Source organism: Theobroma cacao, chromosome 5, assembly GCF_000208745.1.
Source record: "Theobroma cacao cultivar B97-61/B2 chromosome 5, Criollo_cocoa_genome_V2, whole genome shotgun sequence".
Lineage (NCBI taxonomy): Eukaryota > Viridiplantae > Streptophyta > Magnoliopsida > Malvales > Malvaceae > Theobroma > Theobroma cacao.
This window is the reverse complement of record NC_030854.1, coordinates 33,682,841-33,701,345: the sequence shown is the minus strand read 5'-3', so window position 1 is coordinate 33,701,345 and position 18,505 is coordinate 33,682,841. Positions and strand designations below refer to the sequence as shown.

Here is an 18,505-nt window from a genome sequence, read left to right as displayed (position 1 = left end):
TTATATGTATTTGAACTGTTATTTGTATTATTTGATTTGTTTGAAATAATATTTGTTTTTTTAGTTGATATATTTGGATTTTTACTTATCTATGTTGATATTGTCAAGCAAATGTCTTATAATGAAGTCAAAGCATCATTATAAGTTGTAATGGAGAAAATGTGCTAGGTATTATCCAAACATTTATGGAGGAGTTACTAGTGTAATTGTATATTATATGAATACTTCATGAAATAAAGAAATAGATTCAATTATTTTGATGAATGAAATTAGATATGTAAAATTTTAAAAACTCTGGGTGAATGTTATAGAATGTTTAGGATGAAATCACTTACTATATTGCCACTTACAGATATATTAATGAACAAAGGATGGTTACATTCATCTAAAGACATGATAACATTAGAGGAAATCGCTATATTTATTTGAACTTGTGCACACAGCGAAACAAATTGTAACGTCCAAAATAAATTTGAAAATGGAGAGAGACTATAAATAAGAAACAAATCATAATGTCCAAAATAAACTTCAATGACTCGCTTGAGATAGATTATAATTAAAGGTGACAAAAATGGAAAGAAGGTCTAACTTGAGTGACCTCTGGTGAATTTCTTTTGTTCTTATAATTTTTTCATCCTAGCCCCTTATGATTATAGATTAACAGATTGAACCCCCTATTATTTTCAACTAATTGCTCACTAGTCCCTTTTCCTCCACCTGTCTTTAACTTCACACTCCTGCCACTTCCTCACTCTGTAGTCTGTACTACCCTTTTCCTTCGTTCATTTCTTTTTCCCTTTAAAACAAACAAATCAAAATGCAAGAATAGCTGTGCCATGGCTCCAACAAAGTAACATGAAACGCATATAAACAAGTAACTGCCATTCACTCATTTTGGTAAAGACAATGGACAAAAGACAAAATGAAACAGTAGCATTATGTCATGCCATTATGCAGCACTTAATTACACAACACATTAACAGCACTTTAGTTTCTTAACAATATGATCTTATAAGCTAAGATCAAAATCACATTGAGCCTTCAACCGGTTGGGATTGGTACGTGCGCCGCCTTAACTGAGACTGTGTATCAGGCTGTTGTAAAAAGATTCTTGTTGGATCATTAGGGTCAATATATCTGCAAAAACACAGAGAGAACCGTTTACTAATAAGCCACTTAAGAATCCGGTGATAATATTATATGTGGTTGCTAACTATGTCACTTACGCATGTCTCATCATTTCATCAACAGGAGTTTGTGCTGCTTGTAAAGGATCCATACGAGGTTCTGGTCCAGGATTTACTTGTTGATTATATTGTCTAACTGAGGATATCAAGTTTAAGAAAAGTGGAACAAAGGTGCCACAGCCACCTTCCTTGAACAAAATTTTGAATGAATGAGTGGAGTAGAGAGCTCTATGCTCATTTTCCGGAACCACCTAGAATTTGGTAAAATTGAGACATTAAGGAACCATTCAAAATCTGCCAAGAATTAACGCCAGAAAGTGTTTTTCTATTTTACTTACAGGCTCCACATGACCAGAAATATTGTTGCAGTGAAATATCGGTTGGTTAAATTTTTCATCATGCACATAAAGCTGCATAAAGGAGGATGAATAAATATACAAATCAGCCTCAATATGTAGGACAATCTGGCAAAGATACTCTATCCAAAAGATTGACAGAAAAGGCATAAGTATAGTTGCAACAGCAGCAATGAATGCCTGCTAAAGGATCATAAGCTCACTTATTTTTACCGTTGATACAGCAATCATTGGAGAATGAACACAACGAATGATTAAATCACAGTTCTAGAAAGGGAATGCCAAGACCAAAGGGACTTATGCTAAAAATTAGGGGTGATATATTATGCAAAGCCACACTGAATCATTGTTAACAATTACTTTTCCACCTGTTATTAAGTACTAAAACAAGGGGATATATTTTTAGACCCCTGCAATAAGTCATTCAATATCAGTATTCAAACATAAAAACTGGAAGCTCTAGCAATTGGATACCAGGAGGTATGTTATACAAACAAGCAAATGTAAGGCGCATATGCCATGATTGCTAGCTAACGATTGAAACCAGAAGGAAATTTCAACAAGAAAGGGTAAACAACGAAAGAGGTAGCCAGAGACAAACGCAACAACCTTGAGGAAGAAAAATAGAAAAAGCAAAGTCTCAAGGTGATCACACTATAAAAAAAAATGAACATAAAATACAAACCGTAGCAGGAAGGCAAGGTTCTGGCTCAGGCCAACAAGGGCCTTGGGTTTGAGCACCGGTGAGCCCTCATTGACATTATCCAAATCCTCTACCCAAGGAGAGTAGGGAAACTGCAGATTATAGGTCCTGACTAAGGGTTTAAGCATCTATCTATCTACATATCTGCCCCATTAATTTTACTCAAAACAAAAAGAAGGATGACGTACCAGAGGCATATCAAAAGCAAAGAAATTCCCATCAGGGTGAGTTGCAACAAAGACCATCCGTATATTGGACAAGTAAATTGCGCCCCGTGCTTTAACACGACCTCCGTTCGATCTGAAAATACAAACCAAAATCAATTGAAACGGCATGCAGCTTAGCTAAAACCCTAAAAATGAAAATTAAAGATTTAAAAAGAAGAAAGAAAACAAAAAAGGGGTACCCGGGGATCTTGTCCACCTCGAACTCGACGCCATCTCTAACCAGAACAAACATCTCGTTGGTGAAAGGAATCGGCATACCATTTTGGAAGAGCTGAGGATTTAGGGCCATCTTTTCCCTTTCCCTTTGCGCTTTCTGATGGAAGGATTTCAGCTGTCTCGAGGATGTTTCGGATGGGAAGCGTTGGATGTATGTATTTATAGGCGTCGCTTATTTATTGTGACGTGTCAGGCTCCTGTTTTAGAAAGAATTCTACATCCTTCTCCACCATCACAGCTATCGTGTCACGGTACACGTCAACTTACAAAATACGTTGTCCGTTTTAACTAATCGGGTATGATAATTTTTTTTTTTATAATTAAAACAAAAGTATTCGAATCATGCTATGTAAGTAGGAATAATCAATAAGATAAATATTCGAGTAATCAGATATAACAAATTTATTACATAAAATATAATTAAAAATAATATAAATATTTAATTTTATTATATTACACATTCGATATAAATTCCATAATTCTTGTATCTCGATATACAACGCGTTACATCGTGGAGTGAGACCTTTCTACTACTGGCTTGGCTTGGGTTGGGTGCTTACTAATGCTTAAAGTGGCATAATCTACGCCTTATGTCAATATGTGTTACTAAAACATTCACTCAGGATTTGATACATCAGCCATATTCTTCAATACGTTGTCATGTGACAAAAGTGGCAAGACAATCCTAACCAACTTGTCTCTGATCAGAGATCAGTGAAGCATTAAAGCATCAGCCTTTTGTGTGCACTTTGCTGAAGTACTTTCATTTTGTGTTGAATGATTTGCATGATTGAGAACAAACCCAGAAATTGAATCAAATATAAACCTTCACGTGACACTTTGGCAATGGAAAAAAGTTGTTTGTCATTTGGGTGTCTGAAATATATGTCTCTGGTACATAAAAAAATGTGAAATGCTTCATTCAAAAAATTCTCTGTTTTCTATGAACAACCATTTGTAGGTACACCTAAAGGGAAAGATACATTTGTATCGCTGGCTAATGAAAAAGGAATAAGTATTTCTTAAACAAGCCTTTTGAACCTCAACTATTCATGCTAGCAGGTCCATCAGTAATCTGAATTCTGGATATTTTTATGAGGCATATGAAAGCAAATATTGCTGCAAATGTTTTGTTCTCTTTTTGTTCTTCAACTTCCGGAAGGCACATGACTCGATTTGCCGGATTCTTTCTCTGCTTACACCCATTAACTCACCGATTTCTTGCAAAGTTTTCATCCTTCCATCCTCCATTCCAAACCTCCATCTTATGACCTGCCTCTCTCTTTGACTCAGACTGTCCAACACCTTCTCCAGATCTTTCCTCATGAACTGCTTGATCAGCATATCTTCAGCTGTTTCTGCTTCAGGATCTGCAATTACTTCCTGGACAAAATTAACATAGTCCCATCAGAAAATGAAACAAAATTAAAATGTGATAATGATCACAGGAAAAATGAAGATGGAAAAAGAAAAAGTAACTGCCAGACTAGAAACAGGACAGACCGAAGGTTTGAGATTTTGGTTGATCCCAATCTTCTGATCAAGAGATCTAGGAGCCTTTGGCGTGAGTAGAACGGCAGTGAGCCTCTTCATGGAGAGCCCTGTGGCCTCTGCAACTTCTTCATTGTCAGGGTGTCTTCCATTTTCACTGTACAACTGCTTTCTAGCCTCTTTCACTCTATATGTTGCCTCAACCATGTGAAACTGCAAAGCCAAAAAAAAATTGAAAAAGTTTTCAAATTTGACACATTTACCTCAGTAATAACAACAATTATCATGAAATCATTGACCCACCATGACAGCAATTGGTAGTGTTTTATTTATCATAGACACTTCCAAATTGCAATGCATTAGGGCAAGAACACTATTGAACTTACTGGCAAGCGAATTGTCCTTGACTGATCAGAGAGAGACTTCCGTACAGCTTGTTTAATCCACCAGTGAGCGTAAGTTGAGAACTTGAAACCTTTAGAAGCATCAAATTTCTCAGCACCTCTTACAAGGCCTCGGCATCCTTCCTGTGAGTGAATCAGCAAGATTCAGATCTTAAAAGCCTAAGCTAAAGCCACTCTTTTGCTATTTCTTTTCTTTTTTTTTTTTCACAGTTCCATCCCACGATAACTCAATTAGTTCAATTGCATGAAAGAGATCACATACCTGAACAAGATCTTGGAGATTCATTCCAGCTCCCTGATAATTTTTTGCAATTGAAATAACAAGCCGTATGTTGCTTTTGATCATTTTGTCCTTGCAATGTACACCATAATTTAAGCGTGATCTCAGGGTCTTCTGATCAACTCCAGCAGCAGCAGCCCACTGTGCAAAGGTTGGCTGTCCTCCACATCGCTCTGCAAGCTCCTCCTGGAGCCTTTCCAGTTTCAGTAGGTCCTGAAGTCAGTAATAAGAGCAGAAATTAGAAACTTACAAAACAAAGAAGAAAGTCGAAGTACATATCCAATCATAGTTCAAAATGCAATGAGCATGACAACTGTCTTTCAAACCATTTAAATGAGTCCATTAAAACATTGATGGCCTATGATGCCAGATAATACAAGCACACAGCAGACAAGCTAACATTCAGAAATCTCAGCGAGGCGTTTATAGCATCATCTCAATAAATATCTCTAGGGTAACAGTAAGTGATTACAGGGAACTTGTCTCCCTAGAGTCTTAGGTTACCAATATCCCAGTCGAATCATCATACCTGTATTCCTTCTGACAACTCAAGTTCTTCATTAGCAGTAAGAAGCCTGGAAGTACTGGTAGTCCCTCTCAAGTAACGCAATGGATCAGAGTAGTCTACATCTTGTAAAGCACCACGCCTTTTTCTGTTGGTAGAACCTGACTTCACAGAAACAACATTAGCAGCAGCCTTCTCTGCTGCTCTTGTTCTTTTGGCTTTTCGTTCAGTTTGGCGCCTTGACCTAACTGCTATACTTCTTGATAATTGTTCCTCAAGGCGTTCAAGTTCTTCATTTGTGGGCTCCAGTTCATCAGATTCTGTTGTGGAGTTTTGCTCAGAATCATCTTCTTCCATTTCACTTTCATCTGTGGGGGAATCTCCAATAATACCAGCCCTCTCTGCTTCTGTAAACAAAGCCCACTTGGATGTGAAACTATCAGTTGCAAATGAGACTCCAGATTTCATTTCTGTTTTTGCATAATTGTAGTTCTCAGCCATCAAGGCAGCATCCTTTGCAACCTTAACAGCTGCTCGTGCAAGAGCTACTGCTTCAGCAGCAGCAGCAGCAATTATAGCCTCATCACTTGTGAGAAGATTGTCAGTCGCTAAAGTTGCTCCCAAGCTTGCCTGCAGATGTACCAAAGACAGTGCAATTGTCATTGTATCACATACATCATAATATAACCTCATAACAAGCACCAAAATTCTGTACCAAATTTTGACTCTTTGACAAAGAGATTATTTAGTGAGATACTATGATTCTAAATATAGGGCCAAATGATAAGTTCTGTATGACAATTGCACTGAGAATGATCTTCAGAACTGTAGCACAATTGTCCCGAATGAAGAAGTTAAAAGAAGGATGTAGGAGTGACCTATGATCCAGAGATTATGACTCAGCTCAATTTTAAAAAATGACCAAGAAAATGGAATTAGCAGAATTAAAATAGCCTCAAATGTTTCTAAAGGAAAACTTATGCACTTGTAACCAATATGCAATTCTTTGACGTTTACAGGCTCTTTGTATGGCATGATCTTCATATGCAAGAGAGGATTCATAAGTGTATCTAGAGGTGAGGAACTAGATGAAGGAAGAAAACATGTCCAGAAGAGCAATAGCAAATACTCCACAATTTTTTGCTGAAATTCTCAACTTCATACCCTCAAACGAAGAAGACTGACCTCTGAGGGCGGACCAGTTGCCCCTATATATGTCCATGGTCTATCAACTGCAACGGAATTTGGATGAGCTTCAAAAGATGGTAACCTTAACTTCTCTACATCAAGCACAGCAGTTGCCGTTGTCGACGTTGATGATGAAGTGGTAGATAAAACACACTGTGTCCGGAAACATATATGTTCTTTATGTTTTGCTGCAGATTTCAGCCAAGAAATCATGAGAGAGAAACAAATAATGACAAATGATACCATTAACAATAAGGATAATGAGTACACAAGAAACATTACAAGTCAATGAAGCTTTGCTGCTTTACATTTAATAAATTAAGCAAAGAAAAGCATTACAAACTACAAAGTATTATCCAGGGCCCCACACATTACGCTGGGAAATGGGGAGGCATGCAGGAGGGGGCATCAGAAGTATTCACTCAAAAAGACAAACTAGCATGTATATGTATTTTATATTCTTCTGAGAAACACAACCATATGATTGATAAGCACCTAAGACCACAAAGATCAATCCACTAACCTTAGGAGGATTAGTCAAATTGCCACAACTGCATTGCCTAGGAGAAAAGTATTTAACCATTCCAGTAACAGCAATTAAAACTAGCCACAAAGGAAATGCACATGTATAGTGCTAAAGCCAAATTAATGAAACGAGTCAAATTAAGGTAAGTAATTCCTTAAATGATAAGGAAGACAGTATACTCTTAGTCCATTACGCCAGGCATTAACAAAAGGAACGTAGATAATTCTCATTGAATACCACTAAGAGAAAAATTAAGTGGTGTTGTTATAACTTAAATTATTATAAAAGTGCCATAGCCACATTAAATTCAATCTTGTGTTAAATTAAAAGTGCCTACTATAGAATGGCACTGAAAATACACAAATCTCGCAAAAACTGATCCGAATTATGGTAGAATAAAAGGCATATGCAACCAAACCAGAATAAAAATTCATCCGATGACTACAACACACTCTTCATAGTTATAATTGAATGGAAGGCATTGAAGTTATGACCAAAAAGAAAGCACAGACATTAAAATTCAGGTTGAAATAAATCAAACAGTGGAGAGTGCTACTCAAAACTAGCACATAAAGCAAAGCACACCCATTTCACTTCTGATTAAATAAAGTCTCTAGCTTTCAATCCAGTAGAAAAACAAAACAGCTACCCATCTCAATTTTAATAGAGAACAAAGGCATTTATGAGTCGTAACACTTACCAAGTTCAAAACTAGTACAAAAAGTAAAGCATACCCAGTTTAGTTCTGATTAACCTTCAATCTAGTTAACCAAAATAATTATATAGCAACTACCCATTCCACTTCTAATTCAAACAAAGGCATTTCTGGGTGTGAAAACTTACAATGGTGAGAGTGGTGAGTTCTGAATTGGATAGAAAAAGTGTCAGGTTGGCACTTGAACTGTGGCAACAAACAGGACATCCTCTCCTTTCCCCTACACTTCCCTTCCTGCTTCTAACTAATATTCTTAAACAAAAGAAAAGACAGCAAACAAGTCAAATTCTATTTTCTTCTCTACAGCCCATTGATACAAATCCTTTAAAGAAGAGAAAAAAGGAAAATGGTGTTATTTATCAGTCTCCAGGTAGTGCCAAGGTGAAGGAAATAAGGAAGGAGAAGAGAAAAGGAGAGAATTTAATAGGAGGGTAAAGGGTGTATTGTGATAAATAAGAGGATAAGGGGAAGAAGGATTGCCTGAGGATGAGAGAGAGACAACGAACTCAAAGCCTTTTTCTTTATTTTAGTGTGTGCTTTTACTACTACTACCGTTTATTCCTTTTTCACTTTACTACCCCATACTCCCCAGCTAGAATATATATATATATATATATTTAATTGAAATCTATTTATGATTTTCCTATCCAAGATAATATTCTCAAATTAAAAGTCTCATCCTTTGACTCTTATAAATCTATGATTTTTGTTTATTTATTCGGTATTATGTAATGCTAAGTGTTGAAAAAAATACTAAAATTAATTGTTTATATATATTTGTCAAAATGAAAACTAAATTCTTGGTTTTTTTGAATTTTTATTGTTTAATGATAAGTGTAGAAATTGGTTGAATTTTTTTTTTTGGTAAAAGAGAAAGAGTCCAAAAGAAATTGGGGAAATTTCCTAAAGATGAAGTGTTTAATATAATACATTTTTTTTTTGAAAAGCATTTAATTTGATACGAATTAATCAGCTGTATTCAAAAAGTATAGTACAATATATTTTTTTATATTTTAAAAGTTTTAATATTTTATGTAAGACATAAATACATGTTATTTTCACACAAAAGATATTTTGAGTTAAGATATTTGTAGATTTTCTTTATACCAAAAAGTAGGGTTGAAGAATACTCGATGCATTGGAAAAACCGATGGACCTTAATTGAATTTGGGTCAAACAGGTATATTTATTTTTCAAATTTTTTTATTTGATTAATTCAGTCTATTCGATTGATTGTCAATGAGAAAATATTTATAGATTTACAACTTTATGTTATAATTTACTGAATTTGGTTACAAATTCACTAAAAGGATTAAGAAATGTAAGGTCGAAGTTGTATATTTTGTTCTTATATTTATTAACGAGCCACCCCTAATAATTTTTTAAGTAAAATATATTGATTTTTTTAATTTTTAATCATAATTATACATGAATTTATTAATTTTAAAAATAAATATTTCATCTTAAAAGAATATTTTTTTTAAACACATAAATGCTATCATTAATCAAATATTAATATTTTTATTAATTTAACTAGGTGATAATATTTAAAAATAATTTTATTTTTTATTAATTTTAAAATTTATTATTATATAAATTATATTTTTAATTTTTAATTTTTAATTTTTTACAAAAAAAAAATACTTTCAACCGACCACAGCGCAGCTAACGGCACTCCCCTGGAGAGTATGATCAGCACTCCGCAGGGGAGCACCGGATCGTTTGTGCTCCTCACAATAAAAGGATTTGGTGCTCCCTTGGGGAGCTCAAGATCTGGGGTGTGCGGTAAGATCTTATGCTTTCTTGAGGAGATTTGGTTGAATTTGGCATTCCACAGTTAGATTCGATTGCGAGAGAACCAATCAGTGTAAGGAGCGTTGGCGGCCAATTTGAGAGAACGGAAAAAAAGTGAAAAAAAAATTTAGATATTTCACGTTTTCCACACACTATGGTTTTGCTTGGATTTTGGGAGGAAAACTGGAATAGAACTTTCCTGTTTCTTCTGGCAAATGATGTCTTCATTCCTTTTCCAAAGAGTTCAAGAGGTTACTTCCCTGGTTGGATATTAGAAAGCACTAGGGGAAGGCAAAGCAAAAGGAATTATGTGAGAATATTTAAGAATCAGACTTAGTCTCTTACGGTGACTTGCTACTTCCTTCAATTTAGTGTTAGATCCTTGAGGAGGGTAACAAATTGAAAGGAGAAATACTTTTTGTCCTTTGGATTAATGAGACTGTCCTGACAGGTACTAATAGGTACCTTAGGTATTTGGTGTTTGAGTTGTCTAATGGCAGGTTGTATTTGGGCAGGGCATGATGTTCTTCCCTGAATTTCAGCAGAGAGAAAGGGTTGGAGAAACAGAAAGGTTTATGGGTGCTCATTTTTTTGTCTCCCTTAATGACCCTCGTCCGAAAGAGACTCGGGGGCTAGTATAACAGATAGAATTTGTGTGTGCATATGTAGTGGAAAGTACCATTTACGCCCAATAGTTTTGCTCCTTTTTCTAACATCAGTTTTTGTCTGATACTAAAGTATATTCTGCATCGTATTCGTCCTCATTTCTTTCTTCACCTTCTCTTTCTTGTTTAGATGTGCCCCTCCTAGGCAGCATCTTCATTCTTTGCCCCCATTTTTCTCTTGATTCTTTCTAAATAGATTTCACTGGAGAATCCTACTTCTTTCACATATTTTCCCATGCTTTTGCATGTGCATTCACTATACACGATCTACACAGTTAGTTCTTTTTAGTTCTTTTTCAGGGCATTTGATTGGCATCTTATTACTGATTAACTGTTATTGGTAGAAAAGAGATCACGAATGAGGAAAGACAAGTATGGGAGAATGGTTGAGAACAGGTGTAAAACTGACAAGCCTCTCTGCACTCTGTGTTTGATCCTCCTAACGTGATGCATGTGTTATGTCCATTGAATTTGGCTAAACAAATTTATGCAGTCCTCATTTGTGTTTCCCATAGGCAGGAAATGATAATCCTGTTTTGACCCAGTCCCATAATTTTTATGTGGATGATCGTGTTTCTTTTTCCGCTGGACTATGTAATTAAGCAGTTATTGCCATATATGCTTCTTTTCATGATGTTAAAGTTGCTGGTTTTTACTATTTTATGTTTAATAGATTTCGCTCAGATATCACATGTGAGTGACTCTGATGTTTTGTTATGAGGAAAATTTTTCTCTAATATCATTACCCTAAAATATATGGATACTTTTGCCTGCAGAATCCCAGCAACAAGAGGGAGATCTTTGTGATGAGAAGCTTAAGGCCATTTTTGATGGAAAAGAAAAGATTGGTTTCCTGGAGATTGGAAAATTGTTAACCCGCCACTTTGTGAAGACTGACTGGCCTCTATTGTTGTATTTGGCCTTGGGTTTCCCAACCAAGAATGAGCTAGCTCCTGTCATTCTGAACTTAACTCTTTTCAATGTATGTTCATGTTTGCATTTTGTGTTTAGAGCTGAACTTGCTGGGGTGGGCTTGGGAAAGGTTCTAGCTACGCTTGTGTAAAAATTTAGTAGGGACTAGAGAGTGAAAAAGTAGCATCTTAATTTGGTTTTCTGATTTTAATTTTATTGTTTATACTAATTGGATCTTTGATCAACTAGTAGTTTAATTGTTCAACTATGAGGAAATCATTGTTGACTTTCACATTCATAGTTAGCCCTTATAAGATGCCTTGTTTATGGATGAGGCAAGCAGAATCATTTGTGAAATCACTGGCTCCGCATGCAATGAGCCATGCTTTTGCATGTGGCTTAATTTGAGGTTCAAATTAACATGGGATGCAGATTGTTGAATTTTTAGTCTATTCCGGTCAGGTCAGTGGACCTTTCAGTAGAGAGGTTTCTTGAAGTTGGGTCATTTTTGTGATGTTTTCAGTTTCCAGACAACCGGTAATGGTCGGGATGAGGGAGCTCTTGTCTCCTATAGCCTATGGTCGTCAGTGATTTTAAATGGTGTATGATGATTGTGACATTGCATGGCTAATAACTCCATAATTTATTTAAACCCGATGGGGGTGGCTGGAATGATAGCAATGGTTGGTGAGATCTAGAAGGAAACATGTTCCACTGGTTTTTCTTTTAAGGATGTTCGAACTGTACCAATAGTGGCAAAAATGTGCTCAGACTGTATACAGTTGCATTTCTTTAAATCTTTCCATGTTCTATGAGTCTACGTGGCAAGGTAAAGTTGCGTGCATTTTAGTCCTGGCCTTTGCCCCAGGCTCACAGCTTTAGGCCTTTCTCTCTTCCCCCAATCCGACTTTCAGATTCAGGTATTTCGAATCAAATTAAACAGCTTAACTATGAATGGGTCACTGTGTGATGCTTTTTGCCTCTTCAAGTTCAATGGAGAATAATGAGGAAGAATAAACCAAGGGTTTTAGAGGAAAAGAAGAGAACCAAGAAAAAAAAAAGACGAATTTCTAATATTAACCAGTAGCCAGAAAAAATATTAGGAGCAAGAACTCCATTGGCAATCAATATATATGAACAGACATTTTCTTCATCATTTGAGTATCTTAGACTTGATTAGGCGAGGAGATGATGTATCCATTGCTCTACAACAGCGGGAGAACCATACCATGGTCTTGATACGTCATCTGAACCAACTGGTGAGTGGTAGACTCCATCCAAGCTAATGTTGAGTGCTCCTTCTAGATGCGCTGATACTTCTGGTACAACTCCATCACCCCATACATCTGCCTGTCCACAAACCTGATTCAAGGCTAAAACTACCATGAGAAACTAGCACTCAACATGCTGTCACAGGATCAGACCTATCCGTCTTGTGACTCCTGTCATACTTGAGAAAATATAAACATAAAGAACGCCAAAGATATCTAAAAGGAGATATCTAAAAGGAGAAAATAGAAATTGAATGGTAAAATGAACTCTTAAGAAGCTGGCACTCTACATTAAGTTTATTATAAGATTTTCCTTTTTATTTTGACTAAAAATTAAATATTAAAACAGTTTGTGTTGTATTTTTTTTTTACACCAATTTTTTAAAAAATATTTATAGACCCGCGGCAAAGCGCGGGGTTCTTTCTAGTATATATAAATCAGATTGCCAAACAGAATTAAAATAAGTGGAAAACGAAAAGACAGAGAAATCTAAAAATGGAGAGTGAAGATGAACACGATATAGAAAAGGAGGAAATAGAGCAAATGGAAAAGGAAAGAGAGCAAGTGGAAGCGGAAATAGAGCAAATGGAAAAGGAGCATGCTAAAGATATTCTGGAAATGGAGCTAGAAGATGTTGAAGATGAACTGGAGGAAAACGAGGAAATTCCACATTTGCCTGCAAGATTTGGATGGATAAGTTCCAGCTCTGATGATGATGATGACCTCAAAGGTTTAATAAAAAATCATTTTGCTTCTTTCTTCTAAATGTGGTTATTATAATAATAAATTATTATACAAAATTTACTTATTTTTTAGATTTTCTTTGTATCTTGATTATCTTGAAATTAGCAATTAAATTGTATGTAATTTTATGATTTTGGCTTGCTTTTTACATTTAATTTGCGGACAATCTTTGTCACATCTTGGCCACACGAAAGATTTATTGAGAAGACTAGAATAGGGCAAAGGAATATGAGGTTATTGTTAGTGGAAATTAAGCTTTTAAGTCCATGAAGCATGAACTTTAAGGATGGTTGCATGATTTCATCTGAGTGCTCAATGAAGAGATGTAAAGAGTATACTTGTTAGGTCTCTAGACTCTGTCTTTTGTTCAATAATTTGAGTTCTTGAAGAATTTGTTTTTCTAAAAAAAAATTATTAGATCTGAATATACTGTTTCTGTGACTTTGTTATGTGACTTTATTTTTAACACTAGGTTTGGATTTTTTTTTACAAGAATATTATTAGATATTGATTAACCATCAATTATGCAAATTTGTTGTATTTTTTTCCTTTATTTTAGCTTAATTTTGTAGTGTCTTTTGTTACTAAACGAGATTAATTCTGATTTAAGTAGCAATTAAGTACACATTACTTACATTGATTTTGATGGTTTGCTTATTTATGAGAATTACTTTTGTCCTGTTTGGAAAATTTCTTGAATATCTATATCTTGAGATTTTTTTGGTCAACTATTAGGACTCTTATCAGCCATCCAGACTGAAAATGTGGAGAAAAGAAAACAAGGATTAGGAAAGCTGATTGAGATGTTGGGTGACATGGTTGAAATTTCTAGAATCGGCTTTGATGACATTCTCAAATCATTGATGATATCATTAGACAGTGAAGGTTTGATGGTCCTTCAAAGCATTCTAACGTTGGCCTCTCAACCTCAACTTACAGAGGCACAAGTAAGTCAATTAATGCCTAAATTAGACCTTATTTTGATGGAGGGAAAGATAAATGAAACAGATCAAATGCTTCACTGTTTGAGCATTATCGTACATTCTAATTTCAATTTACTTGGCCGTTATAAACTGCTTGTGGCAAAATCCGTGGCATATTGCTGGAGACAAATGCAACTATATGATGAGATGGTTCAATGGCTGGAGAAAATCATTAAAAAAGATCATTGCGATGCTGAGGATAAGGTAACTGTGTCAGCTCTTAAACAAAAGAGCAGTTTGCTTTTTTGTCTGGTCATTTTGGGGATTGTTGAGAATTGTTCAGCTATGGATCAGGTGATTTTGGGTGAACTAAAAAACTTAAATAGAGAAGAATTTGCAAAGGAATGGCAAAAGTTAGAGGTTGCTGGTTATAGTGCCATGCAACATCTTGTCACGTATATGCCAACAGCCAGCCTCTCCTTTTGCCAATTTCACCAAGTAAGTGGGAAAAGCATCTCGGAAATTGCTTTTCTATCAGCTCCTAATGGCGTTTGGCAGGATTTAGAATTTGAATTCAATTGTATATTGGATGGATGCGACATGGTGAAAATCACTAGTGTTCTGTTTGCACTTGAGAAGATTTTAAGCTGTTGTCTTATCGAGGGATCGTTGGTACTTAGGAGGGAGATTCAAAAGTTTTTTCTGTTCATCCTTCGTTGGATTGGAAGGAATACCGCTGCTGGGAAACTATCAAAACGATGATACAATGCAGGCCGGATTATGTTCGAAGTAGGGATACAAGGGCCGTAATACTACAAAAACTTGAAGAAAATAGAAGCTACCCAAAGATTTCAGAAAGCATTGATTGTTAAATAAAGAGGACAAGATGAAAGTCAACCCCAATTCTCCTTTTCCTTTTCCAAAGTCAGTTCCTGGACTGCCACATTGATATGGTAAGATCTGGTTTATGATATAAGTAGCAATTATTTTCTTTTATTTTCTTGTCTTCCCTCTGATTGAATGCACTTGTGCTCTGCAAAGTATGCCTTAGCTACTGTAATTTTCATATGTAGAAAGACTTTGCATACAGGCCGGAAGTCATTTGTTCTTTATGCGTGTTAAGATGTGTGCATGTGTCTGAAGCATTACTCTGCTTTCTCTAAGGACATACTTCCAAAAACAGAAATAGCTACCTACCTACTTTGAGTGCAAACCAGATCATCCGAGTAGAAGAAACATCAAAATTGCCAGAGTGAGTGCAGGAAAAAAAAACTTCCAAAGTTACAACAAAAAAAAAGTATTAAGAATAGATTACAATACTGAAGATGGAAGTATGTCCTTAGTGAAAGCAGAGTAATGCTTCAGACACACTCACACATATTTACACGCATAAAGAACAAATGACTTCCAGCCTGTATGCAAAGTCTTTCTACATATGAAAATTACAGTAGTTAAGGCATACTTTGCAGAGCACAAGTGCATTCAATCAGAGGGAAGACAAGAAAATCTCCTAGCTATAAAAGAAAATAATTGCTACTTATATCACAAACCAGATCTTACCATATCAATGTGGCTGTCCAGGAACTGACTTTGGAAAAGGAAAAGGAAAATTGGGGTTGACTTTCATCTTGTCCTCTTTATTTAACAAATCAATGCTTTCTGAAATCTTCAGTATTGTAATCTGAACTTCAATAAAGAACATTGGTTGAATTCTTAATACTTTTTTTTGTTGTAACTTTGGAAGTTTTTTTTTCCTGCACTCACTCTGGCAATTTTGATGTTTCTTCTACTCGGATGATCTGGTTTGCACTCAAAGTAGGTAGGTAGCTATTGCTGTTCTAATACTTGCTAGTAGATTTTCCTGCCTTCCCCTTGGTTGTCTGAATTATTTAGTCGCAAAATAATTTATTATGCCTTTGTTAATGTTATTTTAATCCTAATCCAGTTTTGTAAGCATGACACTTGTATCTGTAAAACCTAACTTCATATTCATTCATGCATATGACTGAAGCATTTACAACATTACTCTGCCTGTACAAAGACAAACTTAAAACATAGAGTTGTAGTACATATTTAGTCGATCCTCAGACTGGTAACCTCATCTTGGTGTGGAAAATACTTTGATGAAATTTTATGACTGTTATTTTTGGTACTTTAACTGGGGAGTCCAAATCCTTAAAATTTTATTTGTTTTGTTTTTTAAATCTTCAAGGCTTAGGATTAGTTGACACCCAATGTATGTTTTTGACTGACTGAGTTTTGATTCGGTATAATGTTGTTTACAGGTTCAGTTCTTTTTGTAATATTGTGTAAGAGCAGCAGTGTCAGCAAGCATTTGGGGGCTGGTAGGTACTTTTTTGTTGTTCACCAGCATATAGGTTCTGGGTTGTTATGCTGATCTGGGTTTTTAGCAATACTCCCTTATGTCTAATATGTTTTACTGATAGCAAAGGAAAGTTGATATGCTTTACTGATTGCAACTTGTAATATGTGTAGAGTAGTTAAGGTTGTGATGGAATGTTACAGAGATATATGTTGCAATAGCAAAGTTTCATCCCAGGTGCAACCTGGTAAATATAGCATTCTATCTTGCTCCTACCAAAAAAAATCTGACTCTGTTGATGAAATTTAAAAAATTCATTCTTTGAAATTGGAGATGTCCAGCTTTCTAACTCATATTTATTGTTTTTAGTTAGTGCATGCATAATTTGTCACAAAGTGTTAACTAAAAGCAAGCTATTACTCCAATATTTCAAATGGGATACAAACAATAAAGTAAATTCATTAAAGCAGGAAAGGAAAGGTGTAGCTCACAGAATTGCTGGTTTGACACTTTGTATGTCAGCCAATCACTGGGTGCTTTCCCTTAATTTGTTTCAGAGCAATCAAGTCCAAGTCAAGTTAGGAGAGGGTTCAACCCAAACAGGCTCAAACCACATCAAAAATGTGGAGCACTTATTTCTTACATGACAGCTTATTTCCCTCAAATCATAATGCGGTATGCGATTGCTTATAAATTGATGCCACCTACACTCAAAAGTGTCAGCAGAAGGATAAACTAGACACCATGCATCCGGATTAAAAGAATCAACACATATCACTTCTCTTTCACGTTCAATAGCCTTCTCAGCATCTGTGAGGAACAAATATTCTGGATCCTCGGGGCCACGATTTATTGTTGTCGCCACCAATAAATGAGGAGAAGATAATGCAATTTCGTAACACCCACAACAAGCATGAATGCGAAGAAGAACTTGTTCTCCACGCTTGACAGCATACGAAACCAGTCTAGAGAAAGTGTAAAAGCTAAAATCAAGGCCTAGTATACCAGGAGTACAGATGTAGTGGTGATGAACAGCATCGAATGCGCTAAGTTCTCCATCGGAATGCAAGTAATACCATATTCCCTTAGCAAAGACTGCATTAATAATCGGCCCCCCAGGCCCACCTCCATAACTAGTCCAATTAGATTCTCCTTTTCTGCACAGATCAATCATAACACGTTTCCATTGGACCCAATATGCGATGAAAACCATGCAATCTGGGGATGTAGGTGGAGCAGATATGTCAAATAGAGGGCTACGTAATTTGGTTACGTCCATCGAGGGAAGCACAATTTTGGCCTTGGAGAATGGGTTGAAGAAATAAAGTGATGAGGAGGAGCAAGAATTATCATTGCCTTTAAAAAGAAGAAGCCACCCGTACTTGGACAACAGGATTCGTGTTCCACATAGTTCTGGCATGTCCGTCTTGTATGCAACCCTAGAACGCATGTTCCCCAGCAAGCCTTCTGTGTGCAACACCGGGCAGCCCCTATGTTTCCTCCCTTCTGGCTTTGTCTTCAAGACCACAAACCATGGAAACTCTCTTTCTGGACGTTGTTGTAATATAATAGAAGAAGAAGAAGCACAAGTGGAGAAGGCCAGACGCCAACACTTGGAAACAGTACGGAATTTTATGTAATCAAGGACTGATAAATACCTCAATATAATTTCCAGAACATCCACGGGGAGACGACAAAGACAGTAGATTTTCTCCTCTTCAGTTTTATTTATTTCCTCACCCTCCATCTTTGGGTGACCTACTGAGCAGAAACCACTACGCCGACGCCCTCCTCTGTTGAAAGCTAATGCCCTTTGTTATGAGGGTTTAAAGGGCGCATTCGTTATAAATTTATATATCACAATGAAGTCCCAATTACACCCTAATTCTAAATGTATTAGGAAACAATGGGTTTTGGAAAAATAATAAATATGAGAAACTTTCCACATTTAGGGGGAATAAAGCGATCACTAATCATACAAAGAATATTAATGAATTCCTAACTTTTTTCTCTTGCCCTGAAAGGGATTCAAGTTGACCTCATCACTTCAACATCATATCACTTTTATCATTAA

At 35.9% G+C, this 18,505-nt stretch overlaps 4 protein-coding genes across 9 annotated transcripts; 1 reads left to right on the top strand and 3 right to left on the bottom strand.

Moving 5' to 3' along the window:
* On the bottom strand, positions 852-2,855 carry LOC18599728 (UPF0664 stress-induced protein C29B12.11c). The gene is made up of 5 exons (XM_018120622.1): positions 2,653-2,855; positions 2,435-2,546; positions 1,526-1,597; positions 1,227-1,438; positions 852-1,137 (listed from the first exon to the last, which is right to left on the bottom strand). The coding sequence occupies exons 1-5, from the start codon at positions 2,760-2,762 to the stop codon at positions 1,029-1,031; spliced, it is 615 nt and encodes a 204-aa protein (XP_017976111.1). The 5' UTR covers positions 2,763-2,855; the 3' UTR covers positions 852-1,028.
* On the bottom strand, positions 3,537-8,296 carry LOC18599727 (RNA polymerase sigma factor sigB). Of its 2 annotated transcripts, none has more exons than XM_018122257.1 (7): positions 7,927-8,296; positions 6,534-6,745; positions 5,394-5,999; positions 4,847-5,077; positions 4,567-4,707; positions 4,193-4,393; positions 3,537-4,072 (listed from the first exon to the last, which is right to left on the bottom strand). In XM_018122257.1, the coding sequence occupies exons 1-7, from the start codon at positions 8,003-8,005 to the stop codon at positions 3,782-3,784; spliced, it is 1,761 nt and encodes a 586-aa protein (XP_017977746.1). In that variant the 5' UTR covers positions 8,006-8,296; the 3' UTR covers positions 3,537-3,781. The 2 variants fall into 2 exon arrangements, with proteins under 2 accessions (XP_017977746.1, XP_017977747.1); XM_018122258.1 differs by having other exon boundaries at positions 6,555-6,745; positions 7,927-8,295.
* LOC18599726 lies at positions 8,962-11,966 on the top strand. 4 transcript variants are annotated; one of them, XM_018120532.1, is made up of 4 exons: positions 8,962-8,978; positions 9,464-9,902; positions 10,108-10,171; positions 11,034-11,610. In XM_018120532.1, the coding sequence occupies exons 2-4, from the start codon at positions 9,747-9,749 to the stop codon at positions 11,318-11,320; spliced, it is 507 nt and encodes a 168-aa protein (XP_017976021.1). In that variant the 5' UTR covers positions 8,962-8,978; positions 9,464-9,746; the 3' UTR covers positions 11,321-11,610. The 4 variants fall into 4 exon arrangements, 3 of the variants coding, with proteins under 3 accessions (XP_017976021.1, XP_017976022.1, XP_017976023.1); XM_018120533.1 differs by lacking the exon at positions 8,962-8,978 and adding an exon at positions 11,693-11,966 and having other exon boundaries at positions 9,449-9,902; positions 11,034-11,203; XR_001927732.1 differs by lacking the exon at positions 8,962-8,978 and having other exon boundaries at positions 9,449-9,938.
* On the bottom strand, positions 12,231-18,245 carry LOC18599723 (F-box protein At3g56470). 2 transcript variants are annotated; one of them, XM_007029802.2, is made up of 2 exons: positions 16,923-18,245; positions 12,231-12,619 (listed from the first exon to the last, which is right to left on the bottom strand). In XM_007029802.2, the coding sequence occupies exon 1, from the start codon at positions 18,176-18,178 to the stop codon at positions 16,994-16,996; it is 1,185 nt and encodes a 394-aa protein (XP_007029864.2). In that variant the 5' UTR covers positions 18,179-18,245; the 3' UTR covers positions 12,231-12,619; positions 16,923-16,993. The 2 variants fall into 2 exon arrangements, with proteins under 2 accessions (XP_007029864.2, XP_017976020.1); XM_018120531.1 differs by having other exon boundaries at positions 12,231-12,531.

Bases quoted from the DNA above. Each gene is read 5' to 3' on its own strand.
- LOC18599728 (XM_018120622.1), bottom strand. From the start codon at position 2,762: ATGGCCCTAAATCCTCAGCTCTTCCAAAATGGTATGCCGATTCCTTTC. The intron at 2,547-2,652 runs GTACCCCTTTTT...TTGTATTTTCAG, and splicing joins GAGGTGGACAAGATCCCCGG to ATCGAACGGAGGTCGTGTTA. The intron at 1,439-1,525 runs GTAAGTAAAATA...ACCAAATTCTAG, and splicing joins TTTCTGGTCATGTGGAGCCT to GTGGTTCCGGAAAATGAGCA.
- LOC18599726 (XM_018120532.1), top strand. From the start codon at position 9,747: ATGGTTTTGCTTGGATTTTGGGAGGAAAACTGGAATAGAACTTTCCTG. The intron at 9,903-10,107 runs GTGAGAATATTT...GTATTTGGGCAG, and splicing joins GGCAAAGCAAAAGGAATTAT to GGCATGATGTTCTTCCCTGA. The intron at 10,172-11,033 runs GTGCTCATTTTT...TTTTGCCTGCAG, and splicing joins AGAAACAGAAAGGTTTATGG to AATCCCAGCAACAAGAGGGA.
- LOC18599727 (XM_018122257.1), bottom strand. From the start codon at position 8,005: ATGTCCTGTTTGTTGCCACAGTTCAAGTGCCAACCTGACACTTTTTCT. The intron at 6,000-6,533 runs GTATGAAGTTGA...GTACATCTGCAG, and splicing joins TCAGTCTTCTTCGTTTGAGG to GCAAGCTTGGGAGCAACTTT. The intron at 4,708-4,846 runs GTATGTGATCTC...ATTCACTCACAG, and splicing joins ATCTCCAAGATCTTGTTCAG to GAAGGATGCCGAGGCCTTGT.
- LOC18599723 (XM_007029802.2), bottom strand. From the start codon at position 18,178: ATGGAGGGTGAGGAAATAAATAAAACTGAAGAGGAGAAAATCTACTGT.